The sequence below is a fragment of the Colletotrichum phormii genome (assembly GCF_030913505.1).
Source record: "Colletotrichum phormii strain CBS 102054 chromosome Unknown BDP81scaffold_11, whole genome shotgun sequence".
Taxonomy (NCBI): domain Eukaryota; kingdom Fungi; phylum Ascomycota; class Sordariomycetes; order Glomerellales; family Glomerellaceae; genus Colletotrichum; species Colletotrichum phormii.
The window spans coordinates 981,883-1,001,377 of record NW_026851453.1 but is presented as its reverse complement, the minus strand read 5'-3'; the positions used below and the strand labels follow the sequence as shown (position 1 = coordinate 1,001,377).

Below are 19,495 nucleotides of genomic sequence, written 5' to 3'. Positions count from 1 at the left end.
ACGTCGTTCTGGGAGAACGAAAGGAACCTAAAGTTCGGGAGATTGGCAGAGATTCAATCAAAGGGTCCTCAAGCGAGAGGAGAACGTGGTCCAGCGGCTATTAAAAAGGTGTTGTACGGAGTAAACGGCGGAGAATTCCACGATACGACGGTGGAGTCTGAGAACAAGGTCTCTCTGATTGAGGTGATATTTGATCTGACCCTGTGTACGGTATCCGTACAGTTTCATGTGTGGACTGGCGAATGAGAGGGAGAGGAGCACTGTATAACTCGCAGAGCCTAATAAGCTGGGCGTCCTGGGCAGCTGAGGTGGGATGAGATGAGTTACGCGGAAATTGTGGCTATGGAGCGAATGGGAAGATCCGGATCGCCCGGCTTGGCTAGTGATGATGTGAGGTCAGGATGCAAAGGAGTCTTGGTACTCCGTACGGAGTAGTGGTCTGGTGCCCAAAGAGGGAATTTGTGAAAGGAAAAAGGCGGCCTCTTTTTCTGGGGCGATCAGAAGCTCATTGGAAACAACGTGGAGTCGTAGGGATACGCGGGTGCCGAAGACGAGAGAAGGTCCGTAAAAGAGTACGAAGGGTATCTGTACGATGGGGCAGAATTCGGTCCAAGATGCCGACGGGGATATGAGAAAGAGTGCCCGGGTCCGGACGATGCAAGGAGACAACAAACCCTGTGAGAAATTAGTACAAAAAGAGAGAGAGAGCACGGTGGCCGAGGGCGCGATGAGGTCAAGCGCCGCAATGCTGAAGCGACGGGTTCCACGGTCTCGGGTGCGGCGTCTTATGAGATGGAACCTGGTCACTCGGTGTGGCATGTCGCTGCACCGAAGCATGTGTATTCCTTGAGCAAAAGTAGGTAGGTACGGATACGTTGCCTTGCTGTCGTGTGCTCGTGCATGTGCTCTGCTCGTGCCCGAACTGTCAGACTCAAGCCCTTCCTTGAGGTGGTTAGCCATCAGTCGCAAGCCTCCTGAGGCGTTTGATGCTTATTCCCCTGCCACTGTCTTCACTAATGCGGACAATGTTTGACACTTCTCCCATCCGTGCTGACCGCAGTTCCTCGGTAGGCCATCGTATACAATACGGCACTCCTGAGTCCTGCCTCCTCTTGGACCGTGGTGGGCGAATGGCAGCGACAGATTTGTGCGGGTGAGACGAGGCATGCGTCGACACAGCAGGGCCAAGAACGGTGCCTGGAATCGATCGGCGGCAACGGAAGAGGCGGAGGCTAACACGGTTGGTGTTCGTGCAATGTGTTGGCCTGCTGTGTGTGTGTGTGCCTGCGCCATCCCCATGGCTGACTCCCGAGTCCCATGCTCTGCTGCGGCTGTCTTCGCTGCTGCTCGCCGAGGTCGCTACCCGGCCATCATAACGCACGGCAGCGTAACCCCGATGGAAGTATGTCGGGAAGCATGGAACGATATCCTACACATGCGGGCCTCAGAGTTTGACCGAGTCCTTTCTAGGTCGAGCGCGTACGGAATTTGTACGGATACAGCCCACAGCAGCCCTCAGGGATGCAACAGTGCTTGAGTTTGTGATGTTCCTTGAGCCTCGGGTTGCCCTATGGCCTGCATGAGCCTCCCGAGGGTCCAATGAAGGGTCGATCTCGAGCCAGCCACTACCGGAGTTTTGCTTAAGGGCCCCCATGCCGTCAGAAGGTGCCGCCGCACCGCATTAGCGAGTGGTGGTGCGGGCAGACAGACATGCCTGTGTCTAGGGTGTGCCTTGTCAGGAGGGACAAGCCGGAATAGAGTAGGGTGCAGATTGAGTGCGGGGAGAGAGATGCTCTCTATTGAATGAGATCTCTCGGGTACGTCAACACGGGATGAAGACAAGTATGTCGTCGTTCTTGATCAAGCACAATTGATAATTCTGCGCGAGCTGGGTTGTTTCAGCGAGGCCTAGAAGAGTCCACGACAAGATTCTTCTTGAGCCCACCTCGACGTCAGGCGGTCGATGCGTCGTTTGCTTGAACTAGGAGCAAGCATGGTGAGCGTTGAGTAATAGAGCGATGCTGGTCTCAACGTCTCGACTAGCCAAACTGCATTCGTCAGAACGCCGTCAAAGCGAGCTGAAGAAAGATGAAATACTTTGCGTCTCTCGTGATTTCTATTGCGCTCTTTCAACTGTCCAGGATCTGTTTGGGGTAATAGCAGACAGTCATCGTCTTTGATGCGATACTGGTCGCTTGGGAGATGCCGTTGGCGAACGCATGAATCGCATTCGTTGTTGATCAACAATGCCAGCCAGGACAATTCACTGTTTGCTGGAGGTGACACCGGCGTGATGGCTGATCCAATAGATCATTCGATGACGCGGTTTAGACCAGGATCGGACGTGTTCTCCTTGACAGTGACGTTGTTTTGAAGACCGAACAGAAGAAAAGTGGTGGACGGCTGGCAGATGTCTGGCAGCCAGGTGTTAGGGGTTCCAGGGTAGGGCACCTGACACTTTTGTTCCGGGAAAGAGCTGCAGCGTTCCGAAAGTGGACCCTTTTGACGTTGACATGGCAACGGCAATTACGCGAAGCTCCATATCAACAAAACCCTCCGCCCGCTCTTCCCTGACTTTGGAGCTTCCAGTTCAACCATTACAGCATCATGTAAATAAACGACAACATAACTCTCGACAACCGCATTGTACTAATCCAACCAGCAAGCACAACAACCACCCAGTCTATCTCATCTTTGTTTTTTTTTTGCACCCGCCCTCAAATCCCACACGCATACACAAGATGGAGCCTCAATCACCCCCTAAGCGTATCACGCGCTCGAGAGCTGCAAAGACTGCCGATACCACGACGAACACTAGAGCTACCAAGATCGTGACCGCTGCGGCCAAGGCCAAAGCTAGCGTTTCTGCCCCGACGCGATCAACCTCAGCGAAGAGAAAGACAAGAGCCGATGATGCTGAGGAGGAAGGGCACAGCGAAGAGCCACAACAATCAGAGGCCGCACCTCGTGCCACAAGAGCTACACGAGGCCGCCCCAAGAAGACAGAAGAGCCCGCGGCACCGGCAGCGGCACCCTCCACGTCAAGTGGTGTTCCTGGCCGGGCAACTCGTGCACGAGCTGCTGCTCGACAGGTTTCCGGCACATTGCCCTCAGCTCCGAAAGACGAGCCAGTAAAGCCCACCCGTGGCCGGCCTAGAAAGGTGGTAGCTGAAGAAGCTCCCGCCAAGGAAGCGGAGCCAGTGAAGAAGACGACGACGCGTACTCGCGCAGCACCAGTCACAGCAGCAAAGCCCGCCGTCAAGAAGACGGTAACATTCCAAGAACCCGAAAAGGAAAACATCGCTCCTGACGCAAGCAAGAAGACGACCGAGAAGCCCGCAGCTACCACTGGTCTCAGGGGCAAACCAGTACGAAAGCCCCCCGTTCCCAAGGCACCTCGATCTACCAAGTCCGCCGCCGCCGCCGTCGCCGCCGCCGCCTCCTCCACTACGAAGACGGACAAGACTCCTCTGAGCCCTAAGAAGGTTACTCAGGTCCCCATGCCTCGCGACTTCTCCGATGACGAGTTGGCCGGCCCGGACACGCCTCCGCGACCAATGATGAAGAGCCCGACAAAGCCACCCACTGGTGCCCTCGGATCCTCCAAGAAGCTCAACCTGCTCCCCGCCGACAAGACTTCAGAATCAGAGCAGATTCATGATGACGAAAACTCCACCAAGCCTACGGACCAAGAGGACGAAGCCACAAATGCCCTCGCTTCTCCTGCCAAGAGACTTCCCAACTCGCCCTTCCGGGACTCGATGAAATCCCCGGCGAAGCGTGCCGAGGGAGTTTCTCTGAAGCCTGCAGCATCCATGCAACCGAGCGGCGAGAACGGTGCCGTCGCCTCTTTCAAATCGTCTCTGCTTCAATCGCCCGCCAAGCGTCCGCAGTCCGCCATCAAGCCCTTTGCTCTGCCCTCGACCAACGAGGGCGAGAAGAAGATTTCCAACTTCAAGGCCTCTCTGCTTCAGTCACCAGCTAAGCGACCTTTGTCCCCTATCAAGGGTATGGCTGCAAGGCCCATGGAGCGACTTGAGGAAATGCAATCTCCTGCTACAAAGCCTCTGTTGCTGTCCACGCCCACTGCTCTGCGCCCTGTCAAGCGATCTTCCGAGAAGCTCATGGCCGAAGAGTCGCATGACGAAGCTGAGGATGATGACGAGCTGGATGAGGTCGCAGAGGCCATGCTTAACGAGTCCATTCACTTGGAAGAGCCGATGCAATTCCCTGGTCGCCTTTCAGCTGTCCTGCCAAGGCACGCCGACCCCGTGCTTAAGAAGAACATGCCTGTTCTCGAGGCTCCCACTGAGGAGACGAAGCTTGTTGAGGAGAACAGCCATGCTCAGCAGTCAGAGGAGCTTGCAGAGGATGACGTCTTTGTTGATGAGGCTAATGAGGATGGTTCGGGTTCGGACGGAGAGCCTATGATGGTCGACGACGAAGCCTACTTCCAGCCTCAAGCCGCGGCTGCACCCCAGCTCACCCTGAGTGCCCCCAGCGGCATATTCGGCCTGCGCCAGAAGGATATGGACCCGTACAGCAACATGGAGTCTGACTCTGACGATGAGCTCGCCAACAGCCCCAGAGTCTCTTCAGCTCACAACTTGGTTCTTGCCACCCCCGCCAACTCCCGACGAAGCATTGCCAAGTCTCGGGTCTCCAGTGTTGGTTTCACTCCCTTGGCAGACCAGCTCAACGCTTGGTCTGCTGCCAGCCCTTCCAAGACACCCAGGCGGCCCGTCACCCCTGGACGCCCAGGTGCTGCCACGCCTCGCGCAGAGGAATCTCCCCTCCGAAGCACGTACTTTGAAGATGAGATGACCGTCCGGGCCGATATGGACGCTCAGAATGAGATTGAGGCTGCAATTGAGGCTGAGATTTCCGCCACTGCTGAAGCCGAAGATCCCGAGTTCGACGACCTCATGGTCACTGAAGAAGACATGGCTCTGGCGGCCGAGGCCAATGAGATGTCTCTGATGGAACCTGAGGAGCTTGATGAGATTGTCAACACGTCCAACAGCTTTGATGATACTCTCTCCGAGGCGAGCCAAGAGTACGGCGATGAGAACGACATGCCCGTTGATCCCGCCATGTTCGGTGGCGATGCGTATGTCCCGCCAGTGACTCCTAACCGTGTTCTGGCGCGCGAGTTTTCCACCGTCTCCAAGGTCCCTCTCAAGCCTGCCGACGAGTCGACCCCTCGCCCCAAGAAGAGGCGTGCTGCCAGCATTTCCCGACTCCCCGTCAGCCGCCCAAGCCTGAACAGGAGTGCTACCGTCATCTCCTACTCGCCCGGCAAGAACCAAAAGGATGAGGAAGAGCAGAACGACAACGAGTTCGACTCTGCTCCCGTCACTCCGGCCAAGTCTGATATCTGGTCGAGCCTCGGAACGCCGGCGCGCACTCCCCGCCGAGACCTCAACTCGGGTCTCCTCCGTGGAGCCGTCGTTTTTGTGGATGTACACACCACCGAGGGTGCGGATGCCAGCGGCATTTTTGTCGAGCTTCTTGGTCAGATGGGAGCCCGATGCGTCAAGACCTGGAACTGGAATCCAAGCGCTACTGGCAACTCGGATGCCTCCAAGATTGGCATCACTCACGTCGTCTTCAAGGATGGCGGTAAGCGCACGATGGAGAAGGTCAGAGAGTCAAATGGTGTTGTGCAGTGTGTCGGTGTGACCTGGGTTCTTGAGTAAGTTTCTTCTGATCCTCATGAATGATGATGTTTGGCTAACCAGTCCGCACAGCTGTGAGCGCGAGAACGAGTGGCTCGAAGAGGCACCCTACTACATCGACACCTCCATGGTTCCCCGTGGAGGCGCTCGCCGTCGCAAGAGCATGGAACCTACAGCGCTCGCTAACCAGAACGGCATGCTTGTTCCCACGCCCGTCAAGGCTGGCCGCGATGCCAAGACTGCGCCCAACACGCCCATGAACCGACGTGATAGCACGGTGTGGATGCACACCCCTTCAGACGAGGCCGAGGACGACGATGATGACTGGCAGGGCCTGATCTCTCCCGTTCCCGTCACCCCTGCGCCTGAGGCTCTTGCTCGCTATGCTGCAGAGACGCCTTCTGGGATGACCGAGTACGACTCTTCTCCCACCAAGACTCTGCACATGCAAACCTGCCCTCCTAAGCAGAACGCCTTTGTCCAGATGGGCGAGGGTATTCTCAACAGAGACAAGGACGAGAGCGTCATGCAGCGCCTGATGGCTGCTCGCAGGAAGAGCTTGCAGTTTGCTCCCAAGATTGGCAGCCCCTTGGCCAAGGCCTGGCGCTAGATGTTGATTAGTTTGCAATTGTTTTGTCGTTTTGTCGACTCAGGCTTAGGCCGAGATGCGACGGGATTGGTTTTAGACGGCGTTTACACGGGATATGGGATATGGGTTCCGAAAGGGCCTGGAATACGGTGTTTAGGTTATTAGATTGGTTGTACATCAGAACATACGCTGGCTGCGAGGACGGCGTCGATTGTCTTTGAACACAATTTGAACGGAACTTTTTGCTCTCACTGTATTTTCCTCACCTAGGCTTGTGATGTTTGTCTTGGTTGCAACTTTGAAAGTTGATGTTTGTAAATATTCCCAACTCCCCGGACCCTTGTCCGTATCTGGCAAGGTGACGCATGTTGGCCGCGCGTTCTTTTGATTGGACCAACCAAAGTCCCGAGTCTCCAGAGAGCGCGCTTGACTTGACTCGGTGTTCCGGGATGGGAGAAGAAGGCATTGATTGATAAGGAAGATCCATCCGACACACATGAGACTCCAAGCTTTGATACTCCATTTGGATTGTGGCGAAGATGATAATCTAGACTTTTTTTCCCCTCGTTCTTTCATACATTTCTGTTCACATTTCATAGAGTCACCAAAGAAAAAGCATGCGTTCACTGCGAGCCTTGACGGCGTCGCTGCTAGCGGTGCAGTTCGCTCCCGTCGCGGCGGATGAGGTACAGAAACCCGTGGGTGTATCATCATCATCGTCGTCATCATTGACATCATATCCATCATCTCAAGACGAACCCGGCCCTTCATCACCGTTTGCAACAACACCAAAGAGTGACGATACAGGCCCATCATCATGGTACGCTCGGCTGAATTACTCGTCGCCCGCGCCGCACCTGTTTGCTTCGGCATATGGATTGCTCCAGCAGTGGAGTAATACCGTGTTCCCCAACGGACATACGATGGCGGCGGTGGAGGTTCCCGCGTTTACGCTGTTTTATCACGGGAGGATGGATGAGGAGGATGTGCCGAGTCCGGAGTGGCTTGCTTTTGATATGTGAGTCTTTTTGCAGCACGTTCGCCCCCCTTGCGCGTTTTTATGTGTGCCCGTGGTATTTCTGGTTTCGATACGTGTTTTTTGGTGATGGATGATGTATGGTGTGTGTGTGGCTGTGACCAGAGTCTTGACGATAAAGAGGTACTTAACTTGAGTAAGATATCTCGGACAGGCTAACACGAATACAACTCCAGAGAAATGGCCTACGGCATAATGGGCAGCACCCGCCAAAGCTACATGCTAACATACCAAACCACGCGGCCCGTGAAAGCGCTCTACTTTGACGGCGAGTCCGCTGCGCTGATGGGGCTCGGGCAGCTGGACACGCAGATGCTGCATTTATACGGCAACGTATCCGGTCCGGAGAGTGATGGAGGTCCCTGGCGCGGGTTAGAGCCCGAGTATGAGAGGGCCATGGGGCTCTGCGACTGGTTGTTGGAGAAGGGGTTGCGCGGACCGGGGTGGGGGTTTGAGGGGGTGGTGAGGATGAATACGGGGTTTGAAATGATTTGGTGTGATTTTGGGGGTGGGGGAAGTTTGAGGTTGGTTGGGAGGGGGAATGTTACTGCGCCGCAGTTGAGGGAGGGGGATGATGATGATGATGATGGAGAGAAGAAGGTGGAGGGGAATGAGGTTGAGGGAGATGCGAAGAAGGCTGGTGGGAGGATGCATGGCGAAGAAGGGGTGCCGACGTCGGTGTACCCGCTCCCGCCGCAGCCGACGCTGACAGACCGCCCCGTGAGCCCTTCCCGTCCGCCGATGCCGCCCAACTGGCGCGGGATCATGGGTCCCGCCGAGCGGGAGCCGTTTTTACAGACGCAGGGGTGGGGATGGTTTGCTTCCGCGACGTGGCATTACGGGTCCAATGGTCTCGGGCAGGGGAAAGGCGAGACGAGGGCGCGGGTGCTCGGGTGCGGGATCACGAGCTGGTACGCGGATCGGTTCTGGGGGTCCGGTGTGGAGGAGGAGCGGACGAGGTTGAATCTTACTGCGGAGGGGTATTGGAGCGGTAATGGAGGAGATGGTGGTGTTGGGAACCGGAGTGAGGCCTTGGCGAAGCTTGGGAGGCGGAGGAGGATGCATCATTTGGAGAATGTGACGGCTGAGATGGCGGCGGGGATGAGGTGGGAGACAGAGGTGATGTTACGGGATGCACTTGTGGGCGAGGGGGGGTGTAGTGGGATGGAGTGGGTGAGTTCCATGGGGGAGATTGTGCAGCGGACGGCCGGGCATTTGATGGTTATGGAGGAGGGGGCGAGGTTCGGCGGCGATGGCGATGGTGATGACCGGGACTGGGGGAATGTGACGGCGGTGAGGGAGTGGTTGTACAAGTTGCGTGGGCAGAGCCACATGTTTTTGGTTTCTTTCCTGGAGTATCCGCGCGAGATTGATCGGCAAACGTGGGATGTCCGGGGCGCGCTGTTTGCGGAGACGTATTCGCGGTGTCGGTATCGGTATACGAGGTTGATGGTTGATTTACCGCTCAGCGTGAGGGAGCGAGATCTGAGGGGCGCGGTGGAGGAGGTCATGGGTGGCATCTGCGGGGTGTTGCTGGAGGTAGGGTTCGGTATCGAGAGGACGTGGTATGATCTCGAAAGAGGGGAGACGTCGGAGCTGGAGGCTGCGAGCGAGAGGTGGGCGGATGGGGTGAGGCGGCTTCGGGCGTGGGTTGGTTGGGAAGGGGAGTTCATCCGGTGCCGGGAGGTGTGCGGGTGGGATGAGCGGTGCTATATCCCCATGTGGCCGTTGTTGAGGTCCATGTGGGGTGGCAGGAGACCGAGGCCGCCGCCGTCGGAGGGTGGACCGGGGAACGGGACGGAGCCTGGGTATGGTCGGCCGCCGCCGCCGTATCGGGGTCGGGGACCTGGCTATGGTGGGAACCATACCGGGCCGCCTGGGCGTGGGATGCCGGGGCGAAGTCCGATATGGATGGGCGATGAGACGGATCTGTGGGAGCCAAAGTGCGTTAAGATGGAGGATATCATGCCCAGGGCGAGGGGTGACTAGATTTCAGTTGCGTCGTCAGTGAGTCAATGTTAATGGTGCTCATGGTTCAGCTTCGCGTATCAATGTCAATGACGGCAATAGGTCGGCGTTCGTCGAGCTGTCAAAGTTGTCAAGGGCCGAGTCTGGTCCAGATCGAATCACGGTGAGCACGCCGTCTTGGTAGAAACAAGTGAAGTCCAATGCAGTCAACCTGGGAAGAAGGGCGTTCAATTCTATTTGAAGCTCGAGACATTGGTCATCTGATCTGTGTACCACAAAAGTTAGCCTTGCCGTGATAAGAAACTGTACCGAAGTGGACGGAGACGAACCATTGAATAACATGTGTAATCCTGGGCCTGAACAAACATAACCTAAAACTTTTACTCCGAAGTCTATAACCATGCCAGCCGTCGACCACCCCGACCCGTTCATGAGCGCAGGTACGCCTTCATCGCCTTGACCGCATCGCCGTCGTTGGCCTTGAGCAGCTCCGTCGCCTTGGGCTTGGTGAGCTCCAATTCGTCAACCTATGTCCCGTCAGCATGTATCCGTCTCATACGTTCCCGTCATTCAACAAGTCTGCCTCGCCTCCAATGGCCTGGACCCCCATTTCCCGGCCCTCCCCCGTTGTATCAGGTAGGTTGGACTAACCAGCAGCGCAACGTCGGCGGCATCGACCTTGACATTCTTCACCTCCTTCTTGGCAGCGGTGGCGCCACCAAGACCCTTGATCGCCTTTTGTGCGGCATCGACATCGACCTGACCGCTTCCTGAATCGTCGCCGCCGGCATCGAGACTGGCGAGGGCGGACGCCGCCTTGCGGTCCTCGGCTGACTTTGCGGGCTGGACCTCCTCCTCGACATCACCGGCGGTGGCGCCCTCGACGACGGTGGGGGGCTGCTTCTCAGACATTGTATTCGGAGGGTATATGTGATTGGATAATTGTTCGATTCGAGGGACTTCGGGTCGGAGTTCGAGAGGTGGGACTGTCTTCGCGTGTGGTTGAAGAGCTGTGACGTTGTGTGGACAGTCGGGCACGACACGGCGGCGCAGGAGGCAGCTCTATCGGAATCGAATTTGTGGTGGGGCAGGTTTAAGGTGGGGGCGGGGAGGGGGAGAGCTATGGTACGGTACGTACCTCGCCGAAGGTACGTAGTAGGTATCCGCAGGTGAGGGGAGGTGTGCCGCCACGGCCGCTTACACCGATGGTGAGCGTTCGAGGTAGGTCGGTACGCCTCGGCATAGCGTTGCCCTGGAGGAGGACAATGTACAACTTTATTTCTCAGGTTTAGCACCAAGACGCACACCACAAACTCGACACACAAACACGCAGGGTTTGACGGATGGTCTGGTTCCTGAATTTGCTCTCTTCGGTTCCGTCCCTCTCGTTGCCATTGGCCAGTTTCGAGCGAAGCAAGCACACCGTTGCAGGTTGCCAGGCCCTTGCCCGTTATTAAGGATTTTTCTGCTCGCATTCATCCCACTCACCGGTCCATTTCACTACCTGACCACCTTACCTAGTAAGGTAGGCACAGCGGAGTATCCAGATTCGATCACTTCGTGTTCCATGCGCTTTTGAACCAGTTTGCTTGTTGACTCTCACCAAGGTACATATACTAGGTCTCTTTCCCTCTGTCATGACTTTCAGGATGAATCATGTTCAAAGCCATTGCTGATTTCACTTCAAGTCAACTTACCTACTATTTCTCCAGCTTCCATCTACGTCTGTTCTGGGCAATAAATCACCTTGGCACCGCTTGACTGTCCACTTTCCGTCTTGAGTCACCAACACCGGTGACCAACACAACACAACACATCACACCATGTCCTCCTCCGCAGAATGGTCGCCCGACTCCTGGCGCTCAAAACCCATCAAACAAGCTCCTGCCTACCCAGACGAAGCGGGCTTGAAAAAGTCCGTCAAAGAACTGGGACGTCTACCCCCCATTGTTCACCCAAAGGAGATTGTCGCACTCAAGCAGCACCTGCGTGATGTGGCCCTCGGCGAGGCTTTCCTGCTCCAGGGCGGTGACTGCGCGGAGCTATTTGACTACTGCGAGCCCAATGCAATCGAGTCAAAGATCAAGTTGCTGCTGCAGATGAGTCTGGTTCTCGTCTGGGGTGCCGACAAGAAGGTGGTGCGCATTGGGCGTATGGCTGGCCAGTATGCCAAGCCCAGATCGAGCCCTACGGAAATAGTTGATGGTGTGGAGATGCCTTCATTCCGGGGAGACATCCTCAACGGCTTTCAAGTCGACGAGCGTGAAATCGACCCGCAGAGACTCGTAAAGTGAGTCATGCACGAAATCATGTGTCACCACAAGAGCTAACCAGCACCAAAGAGCCTACCAATACTCTTCGGCAACCCTCAACTACACCAGAGCATGCCTCTCATCAGGCATCGCCGATCTCCACAGGCCGCTGGACTGGGGTCTCGGCCACGTCCGGGACCCGGAGCTGAAGAGAAAGTACTCCGAGGCCGTCCTCTCCCTCACAGACATGCTCCGCTTCCTGCACACCATCGGCGCCGACCGGAGCGACAAGCTGGACACGGTCGACCTCTTCACCAGCCACGAGGGCCTCCTCCTCGAGTACGAGCAGCCGCTGACCCGCCTCCTGGAGACGCCCGTCCCGCGTCCCACAGCGAACGGCAACGGCTCCCGGAACGGCAGCGGCCCCACCGAGACCAAGAAGGAGTACTACGACACCTCGGCCCATTTCCTCTGGATCGGCGACCGCACCCGACAGATCGACGGCGCCCACGTCGAGTTTTTCCGCGGCATCGCCAACCCCATCGGCATCAAGGTCGGTCCCACCACACCCGTAGACGACCTCCTCGCCCTGTTGCGCGCGCTCAACCCGGACAAGGAGCCCGGCAAGATCACCCTCATCACGCGGTACGGCGCCGCCAAGGTCCGCTCGCTGCTGCCGGCGCACATCCGCGCCGTCGAGGACAGCGAGTACAACCGCTGCGTGGTCTGGCAGTGCGACCCCATGCACGGCAACACGGTCTCGACAGGCGGTGGCATCAAGACGCGGCGCTTCCGCGACATCTTTGAGGAGCTGCAGGAGACGCTGCGCATTCACAAGGAGCAGAAGAGTTATCTGGGCGGCGTCCACCTCGAGCTCACTGGTGATGCTGTGACGGAGTGTTTGGGTGGTAGCGAGGGGTTGGACGAGGATGATCTGTCAACCAACTACACGAGTTTCTGTGACCCGAGACTCAATGAGAAGCAGGCGCTCGAGTTGGCGTTCTTGATTGCGGATCACTACAGGAACGAGAGAAGACCGGTTTTGTGAGGGGGCCTTGGACTAGCAAAGTGTACGTTAAGCAGCGGCATTTGGGCATTTGGGAACAAAATTGATGATAAAAAGCTTATCTTTCGTACCTAAGATGAGTTCATCTTGCAGCCAACCTAAGTCATGCCACTAATGCCAGGCACGCATGCTTTACTGACAGTGACAGTCATGGCGTAAAACCCGGGGTAAGCCACAAGCACCACCACTCTTTTCCGCACCTACCTGCATGATTGCCGTAGGACACATGGACCTCTCACGCCGTCAGGAGCGAGCACGCCAGAGGAAGGAATCGATTTGATAATGAAACATGCAACCGCAGCTGGACCGCATCTCGGCTCACCTTGGACCCAACATGCGGGGAGGCCCTGGTGTTGTTGGTTTGTGTCCACCGGCTGGCTCACCGACGCATTCACTTACCCAGCAGGGAAGTTTCAGGCGGATATCAGCGGGCCAAAGATAAGGTGGCAGGTGAGGTGCCCTTTACTTGACCTTACCTACCTTAGGTAAGGTAGCTGCTTAGCAGGCTCTGGGACTTTGTACAGCGCGCCTTACGCCCTTTTACCCCCAGCGGCCGATAAGGGGAGCGGGGCTTCCCCGCGACTCCGCCGGCTACCCGTGACCGAGCGTGTAAGTAAGTACCTTGACCCCAACGCCGTCTCTCCTCTCCTCTCCCTTGATAAGTCCCAAGCTCTCATCTTGCATCCATCATCTTACAACAAACCTTCACACTCTTCTCACCTTACATCGTGAGTTTTCATAGAGTCGAGGCCAGCTTCACCTTTTTCTCATAGTCGTAGCAACACCTGGTCAACACATACCTAGTACTCATCACCCACATACAAGATGGTCTATCCATTCGACTATCTCCAACACCGTCGTGACTGGTCTGCCATCCCACCCGTGCCCATAACCCGCAAAACCCCCCGAGGTTCACTAACACGTAGAGACAGCAACTTCAAGCAATCCGAACGCGCAGACAGAATCCGCCGTCTCACTGCCTACAAAGGCCCCTTTTCACCACAAGACCGTCAGATCCTAGACAAACCCATCGAGGAACTCGTCCAAGATGTCCACAAGACCGTCCTGAAACCCATTGACATTCTCAAAACCTACGGTAAAGTCGCCCTCAAAGCCCACGAGCGCACAAACTGCCTCACCGAGGTAATGCTCGAGTCCGCCGAGAAGTGGGTAGCCGACGGCTCCGTCAACCTCAAGGGCCCTCTAGCAGGCATCCCCGTCAGCCTCAAAGACACAATCGTCGTCGGCGGCTACGACACCACCGTCGGCTTCAGCAGCTTCGTAGGCAACAAAACCGCCACCGACGGCCCCGTCGTCCGCCTCCTTAAGGACGCCGGCGCCGTCCCCTACGTGAAAACCAACCTGCCCATCACCCTCCTCAGCTTCGAGTCCACAAACGACGTCTGGGGCCGCTGCACGAACCCGCATAACCCCCGCTACTCCCCGGGCGGCTCCACGGGCGGCGAATCCGCGCTCCTCGCCATGGGAGGGCGCATCGGCATCGGCAGCGACGTCGCGGGCAGCGTAAGAGCGCCGGCGCATTTCTCGGGCTGTTACAGCCTCCGCTGCTCTACAGGCCGGTGGCCGAAACTGGGCTTCTGCACGAGCATGCCGGGCCAGGAGGGCGTGCCGTCCGTGTATAGCCCCATGACGAGGACGTTGGACGACCTGCGGTACTTCACGCGCGCCGTGGTGGGGATGAAGCCGTGGGAGTACGATTACAGCGTCCACCCGCTGGCGTGGCGGTCCGAGACCGAGAAGGCGTGGCTGAACGACGGGAAGAAGCTCCGCGTCGGCGTGATGCGCACCGACGGCGTCGTGGACCCCAGCCCGGCGTGTCGGCGCGCGCTGGAGATGGTGGAGAACGCGCTGCGCAAGCAGGGCCACGAGATTGTCGAGGTTAACCCCCCTTCCCCTTACGAAGGTCTCAAGATCGCCGCCCTGGCGCTCAACGCCGACGGATGTCAGATGTTTAGCACGTTTTTCCGCACGGGGGAGTGGAACGACCCTGGCGCGGCGCAGATGAAGTTTTTGATGAACCTCGCCAGCCCGCTGCGATACTTGTATTATCTCTGGGTCAAGTACGTACGCCGCGACGATATCTGGGCGGGTCTCGTGCGGGACTGGCGGCCGCAGTCGGCGTTTGAGAACTGGAAGCTCGTCGCGAGGCGGGAGGCGTACCGGAATCGGTGGTTTGACTGGTGGAACGCGGCCGAGGTGGACTTTTTGATCACGCCGCCTAATGCGACGCCTGCTGTGCCGCATGATGGGATGAAGGATGCGTGTAGTAGCTGCGGGTACACTTTCCTCTTCAACCTGGTGAGTATTTCTCTTTTTCTTCCCTCTCATACTTCTTTTGAGGAATGGGTGAGTGGCTAATCAACTATCTAGCTCGACTACACCGCGGGCGTCCTCCCCGTGACACACGTGGACAAGGACCTGGACCAGCTTCCCGCAGACTTCAACATTAAGAAGCTCAACGGCGTAGCGTACGGCGCCTATAAGCTGTACGATGCCAAGGACATGCACGGCCTGCCCGTCGGCGTGCAGCTCGTTGGCAGGAGGTTGGAGGAGGAGAAGGTGCTGTCACTCATGCAGAGGGTAGAGGATGCTTTGGGCGACGAAAAGTACAAGCTCTTGGACATTGACTAAGCTTTTTGGGAATGGAGTCAATATGAGAAAGGCGGACTAGATTGTCGTAGCTAATGATTTGCGTCAACTGAAGACAAAAAGATTAAGTCATTCTTCTCCGCCGATTTCGCGACCGACGTATATAATTGTAAATCAGATCATTGGATAGAACCCAGTCATAGGGCCCCCAAATTGGATTCCGGATATAACAAGTCATGTCTACGGAAGCTGCACTACTGTATATCGGATCCCCGTGCCGTGAAAGTTAGAAAGTCGGAGGGAGGGGATGCGGGGCAGCGTGCGGCCGTCGAACAGGTCCGATCTCGGACGGTCGTCGCATCCTCCCAACTTCACTCATTCCACTTAAACTTCACATTGCGTGTAAGTCGGAGACGAGAGAAAGTTATATAAACTCGCAACGTACTCGTAAAGGTCCTTTCCACCTAGTCATACCCCATCATACCCTCCCATCCAGAATCATCTTCCGAATCCTGAATCAAACATGGCCGAACAAAAAGAGGATAAGTGGTCATCCGAGGTAAGCCTTATCAGCTCAAGTATCAATCAGCCATCTTCGCCAGCCTTAGACTCAAAAAATACCCAGGCCTACCAGCACTCCGCCTCCTTCGTACCCAAGCTGGCGACCAAGGTGGTCCAGTGGCTCGACGTGCAAAAGGACGATGTCATCCTCGACGTCGGCTGCGGTGGTGAGTCCCTGACCTCGACCCATCACACATCACACCGGTCCTCTCGACGATGGACTTGACCACAATACAGAACACCAGGCTAACGTTCAAGCAGACGGCATCCTCGATGTCGAATTCGGAAAAGTCCTCTCCCAAGGAAAAGGCTCCCTCCACGGCATCGACGCCTCCCCAGGCATGATCTCCGCCGCCAAAAAGGCCGTCTCAGCAGCAGGCCTCTCAAACTGCGAGTTCGAAGGTACAGCTCTACCCTCTCTCTCTCTCTCTCTCTCTCTCTCATATCTTCATCCTATCCAGACGAGCTGGCATCCCTTTCCTACACGAACTAACACTTGCCCCTCCCAGTCCTCGACGCAACAAAAACCACTACATCCTCAACACCCACCCTACACACCCCAACCTTCACAAAAGCCTTCTCCAACGCAGCCCTCCACTGGATCCTCCGCCCCCCAGGCTCCCACATCCCCGTCTTCACCGCCATCCGCGACGCCCTCCTCCCGGGTGCCACCTTTGCCCTCGAAATGGGCGGTCTAGGCAACGTAGCCGAGATGCGCACCGCCATCGTCATGGCCGTCGCGCGGTGCGTGGGGATAGAGAAGGCCGTCGCCGTAGACCCCTGGTTCTTCCCCGACGAGGAGTGGATGAAGACGATACTCGAGAAGGAAGTCGGTGGGTGGGAGGTGTTGAAAGTCGAGAGGGAGTGGAGGCCTACGACGGCGGATAAGGGCGGCGTGGAGGGGTGGGTTAGGTTGATGGGGAAGGAGCTGTTGGATGCTGTGCCGGAGGAGGGCGGGCAGAGGGAGGAGGTTGTTAGGGAGATTGTGGAGGTGTTGAGGCATGTTTGTAGGATTCCGGGGGATGGAGAGATGATTAGCTATGTGAGGTTGCGGTGTCTTGCGAGGAAGCTTTAGATTGAGAGGCTGGGTGGGTATGTGTCTGGTGATGGGAACGAGAATTAGAGAAGTGTGTAGACGCTGGCTCGGCACTTCTGTTGCCAATCATCCCCTACGTATAAAACGCGTTCACTCTTGAAGGACCAGAACGACAGGAAAACACACCACTTGCAATGGTTACAAGTGGAAAGGTTTTCGGTGGGAGGGGTCATCAAAGGCAAGAGGCCAGGGGCAACGAGACCAACCTCGAACGTCTCTTTCTTACAAAAGCTGCCCAAGGACACTCACCATCTCGTTCGCTCCACCTCGCTTCGGCTCGAACGTATTCGTTACGAACAGTCACGTCCTACCGAGGGCTACCTAGTCATGGACATTTAATTCAAACAAGTGCTTTAAGTTATAGCACCAAGGCTGCCTTGGCCTGCTGGTGTTAAAGTAGAGCTTTCCGAGAGAAACCTGTGGTTTACCTATCCTGAGCTCGCCTCTACCTGGGCACTGGCCCATTACCTACTAATTTCGGCTAGAACATGTCTAAAGCAAGAACGCTTTTAAGAAGCGAACTCTGCGGGCGTGGCTCCTCAATTTCACTCTTTGTAATGCCTGGAAAGAGGAGACGGCATTGGATCATGCACCGCAGTTAATCGAGTAGTTGGTCCACACATGCTTTGAAAGCGAAACCTTTGACGCGCTGCCACTGATAAAGAGATTGAGTCAAAGCATAACTCGTCACAGACCATCATAAGGACGGGCATTTCAGGAGGCAATGATACGTCAGCTACGCCCTAAGTCTACTTCCATGGCTCTCCTACCTTCATATATCGTGATCAAGTTTGCACAGTCTCGTAGAGATGCGCATTTAGTTACTATAAGTAGGCTCACGCTCAACTCAATCCCATGTTCCATGCGCCACACCACCGGCAGACTTGTTGTGATGCTCCTGTTCTTTGAGACAGCCTTTAGTAGCTTATATCCTTCAATCCATGATGAACCATGGCCAGCCCTTGTACCTCATCTTCCAACTACTCAAAGACCCTCCAATCACCCTATCACCTGTTCTAGTCTCTGTCCCGCGCATCGACGCCACGAATACGTGCGAGAGCGAGACGAACGGTGTAAGAGAGGTAAAGTTAAGGCTTTAGCACAACTCGGGCTTTTCCATTCCGAGGGCGTTCATCCGACTGCCGCTATCAAGTCTTCCTCACTCAGCTGACATCGACACAAGTGCCAGCTCAAGGCTACCGCCGCGTGGCTCTCGAGAACATCAGCATCCATCCGTACCGACTACCTTTATTCTCAATCCCCGTGAGGCGTCCTTATCCGGCCTTGTGCATTGAGGCAATTGGGGATAATGAAAGATTCATCTTTGTGAAAACCTTTCAAAGGGTTCATGTTTCCCGCTCGGCAAATGGAGCATGGTCTCGAGAAGCCGAACCCTTCTTCCCAGCCATACCGACTCGCTTTCTAGCAACTCAAAAGCGTCACCAATCTGATCAATAGACACATTCCATCCCCTCAAAAAGCCGTAATCTCAATGGAAAGGTCTTTATCTCATCACCGGGCAAAATCACACCCTCTTACCGACGTAGACTAGACCACCCGAAAAGAGAAGAGGCTATAAATACCAATCCGGCCAACCACGTAAGCGTTTCGAAGAAATTCTCACGATGTTGGGACGAACTCTTTCTCCCCAATAACCGTACTAGGATTTTGACCAGCTCGCACGGTCACATGATCTAAATCCATCCATCTCAAGAAACGAATGATGCTCTTCGAGAGCACGAGCACGAGCACGAGCACGAGCCTCATGCCGAAGGGATGATAGAAATTACCCGGTCTCTCAACAGTGACTCTGGTCCTTCCCACTCACCTTGGTCCGGAAAGCATATCATACATGAAGTAAACTACTCAATAGGCCAACGAAACCAGACCAAGAAGCCCTGGGAAGATCAGAGGCGAGATGACCGGGCAAAAGACGCGTTCAATGCTGACGGAACCCGTCCGAACTCCACCCAACCCGGACACTATCCGTATAACCACCACTTTCACCCGGTTCGTCCGTCCGTCCGCCCGCCTTGCCCCACCATCCCCGAACTCGCAACGGCATCATTCTAATCCTATCCATCTCATCTTCCACTATCTCCGTACCTGAAATACTTACCTGCCTCAACTCAACAAAGTCTCACTCTCCACCTACAGCACCCACTGAATCCTCCACTTGATCAAGCTCATCCCGGTAGTAATCACATCATCCCCAGGTCCCGCCCGGCGGCGCTCACAAATTAAGCGTCAGCCGAGAGAGAGAGAACATCAACATCACCCATAAGTTGCCGTCACGCCCTATCAAACCCGTCGTATCCGCCGTCCCCAGATTTCCCAAACCTTCTCGCAAAGCCCTTTTCTCACTTTTCCAGGGATTTTCACCACAGGGGGTTTGATATCAAAGATAGCATTACCAAAGTAGGCAGACCTAAGAAATGGTAGCAAAAAGACAAAATCAATTATTCCCGTGCGTCCCCAGGATCCAAAATACTTACTACATCATTTCAAACCTATAATCTAAAATCACATCATACGACAAAACACACCACAAGTACCTTGGACACGGCATACACCAACAGCGGGGTCGACTTTTCATCCAGCCACGCAACCGTAAAGGAAAAACACAAAACATTAACGGT

At 55.8% G+C, this 19,495-nt stretch overlaps 6 protein-coding genes across 6 annotated transcripts; 5 read left to right on the top strand and 1 right to left on the bottom strand.

Annotated features, from left to right (window-relative positions):
- Positions 1-2,582: 2,582 nt before the first annotated feature.
- Positions 2,583-6,652, top strand: BDP81DRAFT_429273 (uncharacterized protein). The gene is made up of 2 exons (XM_060590503.1): positions 2,583-5,695; positions 5,751-6,652. Exons 1-2 carry the CDS (start codon positions 2,742-2,744, stop codon positions 6,286-6,288), a joined length of 3,492 nt encoding a protein of 1,163 aa, XP_060444829.1. The 5' UTR covers positions 2,583-2,741; the 3' UTR covers positions 6,289-6,652.
- On the top strand, positions 6,644-8,982 carry BDP81DRAFT_350070 (uncharacterized protein; the record flags this gene model as incomplete). Its single annotated transcript, XM_060586191.1, has 2 exons — positions 6,644-7,285; positions 7,480-8,982. Coding segments are annotated over exons 1-2 (1,902 nt in total), but the record flags the coding sequence as incomplete, so codon positions are not given.
- A 717-nt stretch (positions 8,983-9,699) lies between these two features.
- BDP81DRAFT_394843 (uncharacterized protein) lies at positions 9,700-10,183 on the bottom strand (the record flags this gene model as incomplete). Its single annotated transcript, XM_060588009.1, has 2 exons — positions 9,700-9,798; positions 9,923-10,183. The coding sequence occupies 2 exons, from the start codon at positions 10,181-10,183 to the stop codon at positions 9,700-9,702; spliced, it is 360 nt and encodes a 119-aa protein (XP_060444827.1).
- Positions 10,184-10,855: 672 nt separating this feature from the next.
- BDP81DRAFT_429264 (3-deoxy-7-phosphoheptulonate synthase) lies at positions 10,856-12,683 on the top strand. Its single transcript, XM_060590502.1, has 3 exons — positions 10,856-10,891; positions 10,960-11,561; positions 11,614-12,683. The coding sequence occupies exons 2-3, from the start codon at positions 11,095-11,097 to the stop codon at positions 12,569-12,571; spliced, it is 1,425 nt and encodes a 474-aa protein (XP_060444826.1). The 5' UTR covers positions 10,856-10,891; positions 10,960-11,094; the 3' UTR covers positions 12,572-12,683.
- A 731-nt stretch (positions 12,684-13,414) lies between these two features.
- On the top strand, positions 13,415-15,241 carry BDP81DRAFT_320644 (amidase; the record flags this gene model as incomplete). Its single annotated transcript, XM_060584536.1, has 2 exons — positions 13,415-14,908; positions 14,981-15,241. The coding sequence occupies 2 exons, from the start codon at positions 13,415-13,417 to the stop codon at positions 15,239-15,241; spliced, it is 1,755 nt and encodes a 584-aa protein (XP_060444825.1).
- A 352-nt stretch (positions 15,242-15,593) lies between these two features.
- Positions 15,594-17,329, top strand: BDP81DRAFT_35082 (methyltransferase). Its single transcript, XM_060586206.1, has 3 exons — positions 15,594-15,927; positions 16,022-16,162; positions 16,270-17,329. Exons 1-3 carry the CDS (start codon positions 15,723-15,725, stop codon positions 16,833-16,835), a joined length of 912 nt encoding a protein of 303 aa, XP_060444824.1. The 5' UTR covers positions 15,594-15,722; the 3' UTR covers positions 16,836-17,329.
- The last annotated feature ends 2,166 nt before the right edge of the window (positions 17,330-19,495 follow it).

Excerpts from the sequence above, each read along its gene's own strand:
- BDP81DRAFT_429264 (XM_060590502.1), top strand. The coding sequence starts at position 11,095 with ATGTCCTCCTCCGCAGAATGGTCGCCCGACTCCTGGCGCTCAAAACCC. Across the intron at positions 11,562-11,613 it reads GACCCGCAGAGACTCGTAAA|AGCCTACCAATACTCTTCGG; the intron begins GTGAGTCATGCA and ends CCAGCACCAAAG.
- BDP81DRAFT_35082 (XM_060586206.1), top strand. The coding sequence starts at position 15,723 with ATGGCCGAACAAAAAGAGGATAAGTGGTCATCCGAGGTAAGCCTTATC. Across the intron at positions 15,928-16,021 it reads CCTCGACGTCGGCTGCGGTG|ACGGCATCCTCGATGTCGAA; the intron begins GTGAGTCCCTGA and ends ACGTTCAAGCAG. Across the intron at positions 16,163-16,269 it reads CTCAAACTGCGAGTTCGAAG|TCCTCGACGCAACAAAAACC; the intron begins GTACAGCTCTAC and ends TGCCCCTCCCAG.
- BDP81DRAFT_429273 (XM_060590503.1), top strand. The coding sequence starts at position 2,742 with ATGGAGCCTCAATCACCCCCTAAGCGTATCACGCGCTCGAGAGCTGCA. Across the intron at positions 5,696-5,750 it reads GGTGTGACCTGGGTTCTTGA|CTGTGAGCGCGAGAACGAGT; the intron begins GTAAGTTTCTTC and ends CAGTCCGCACAG.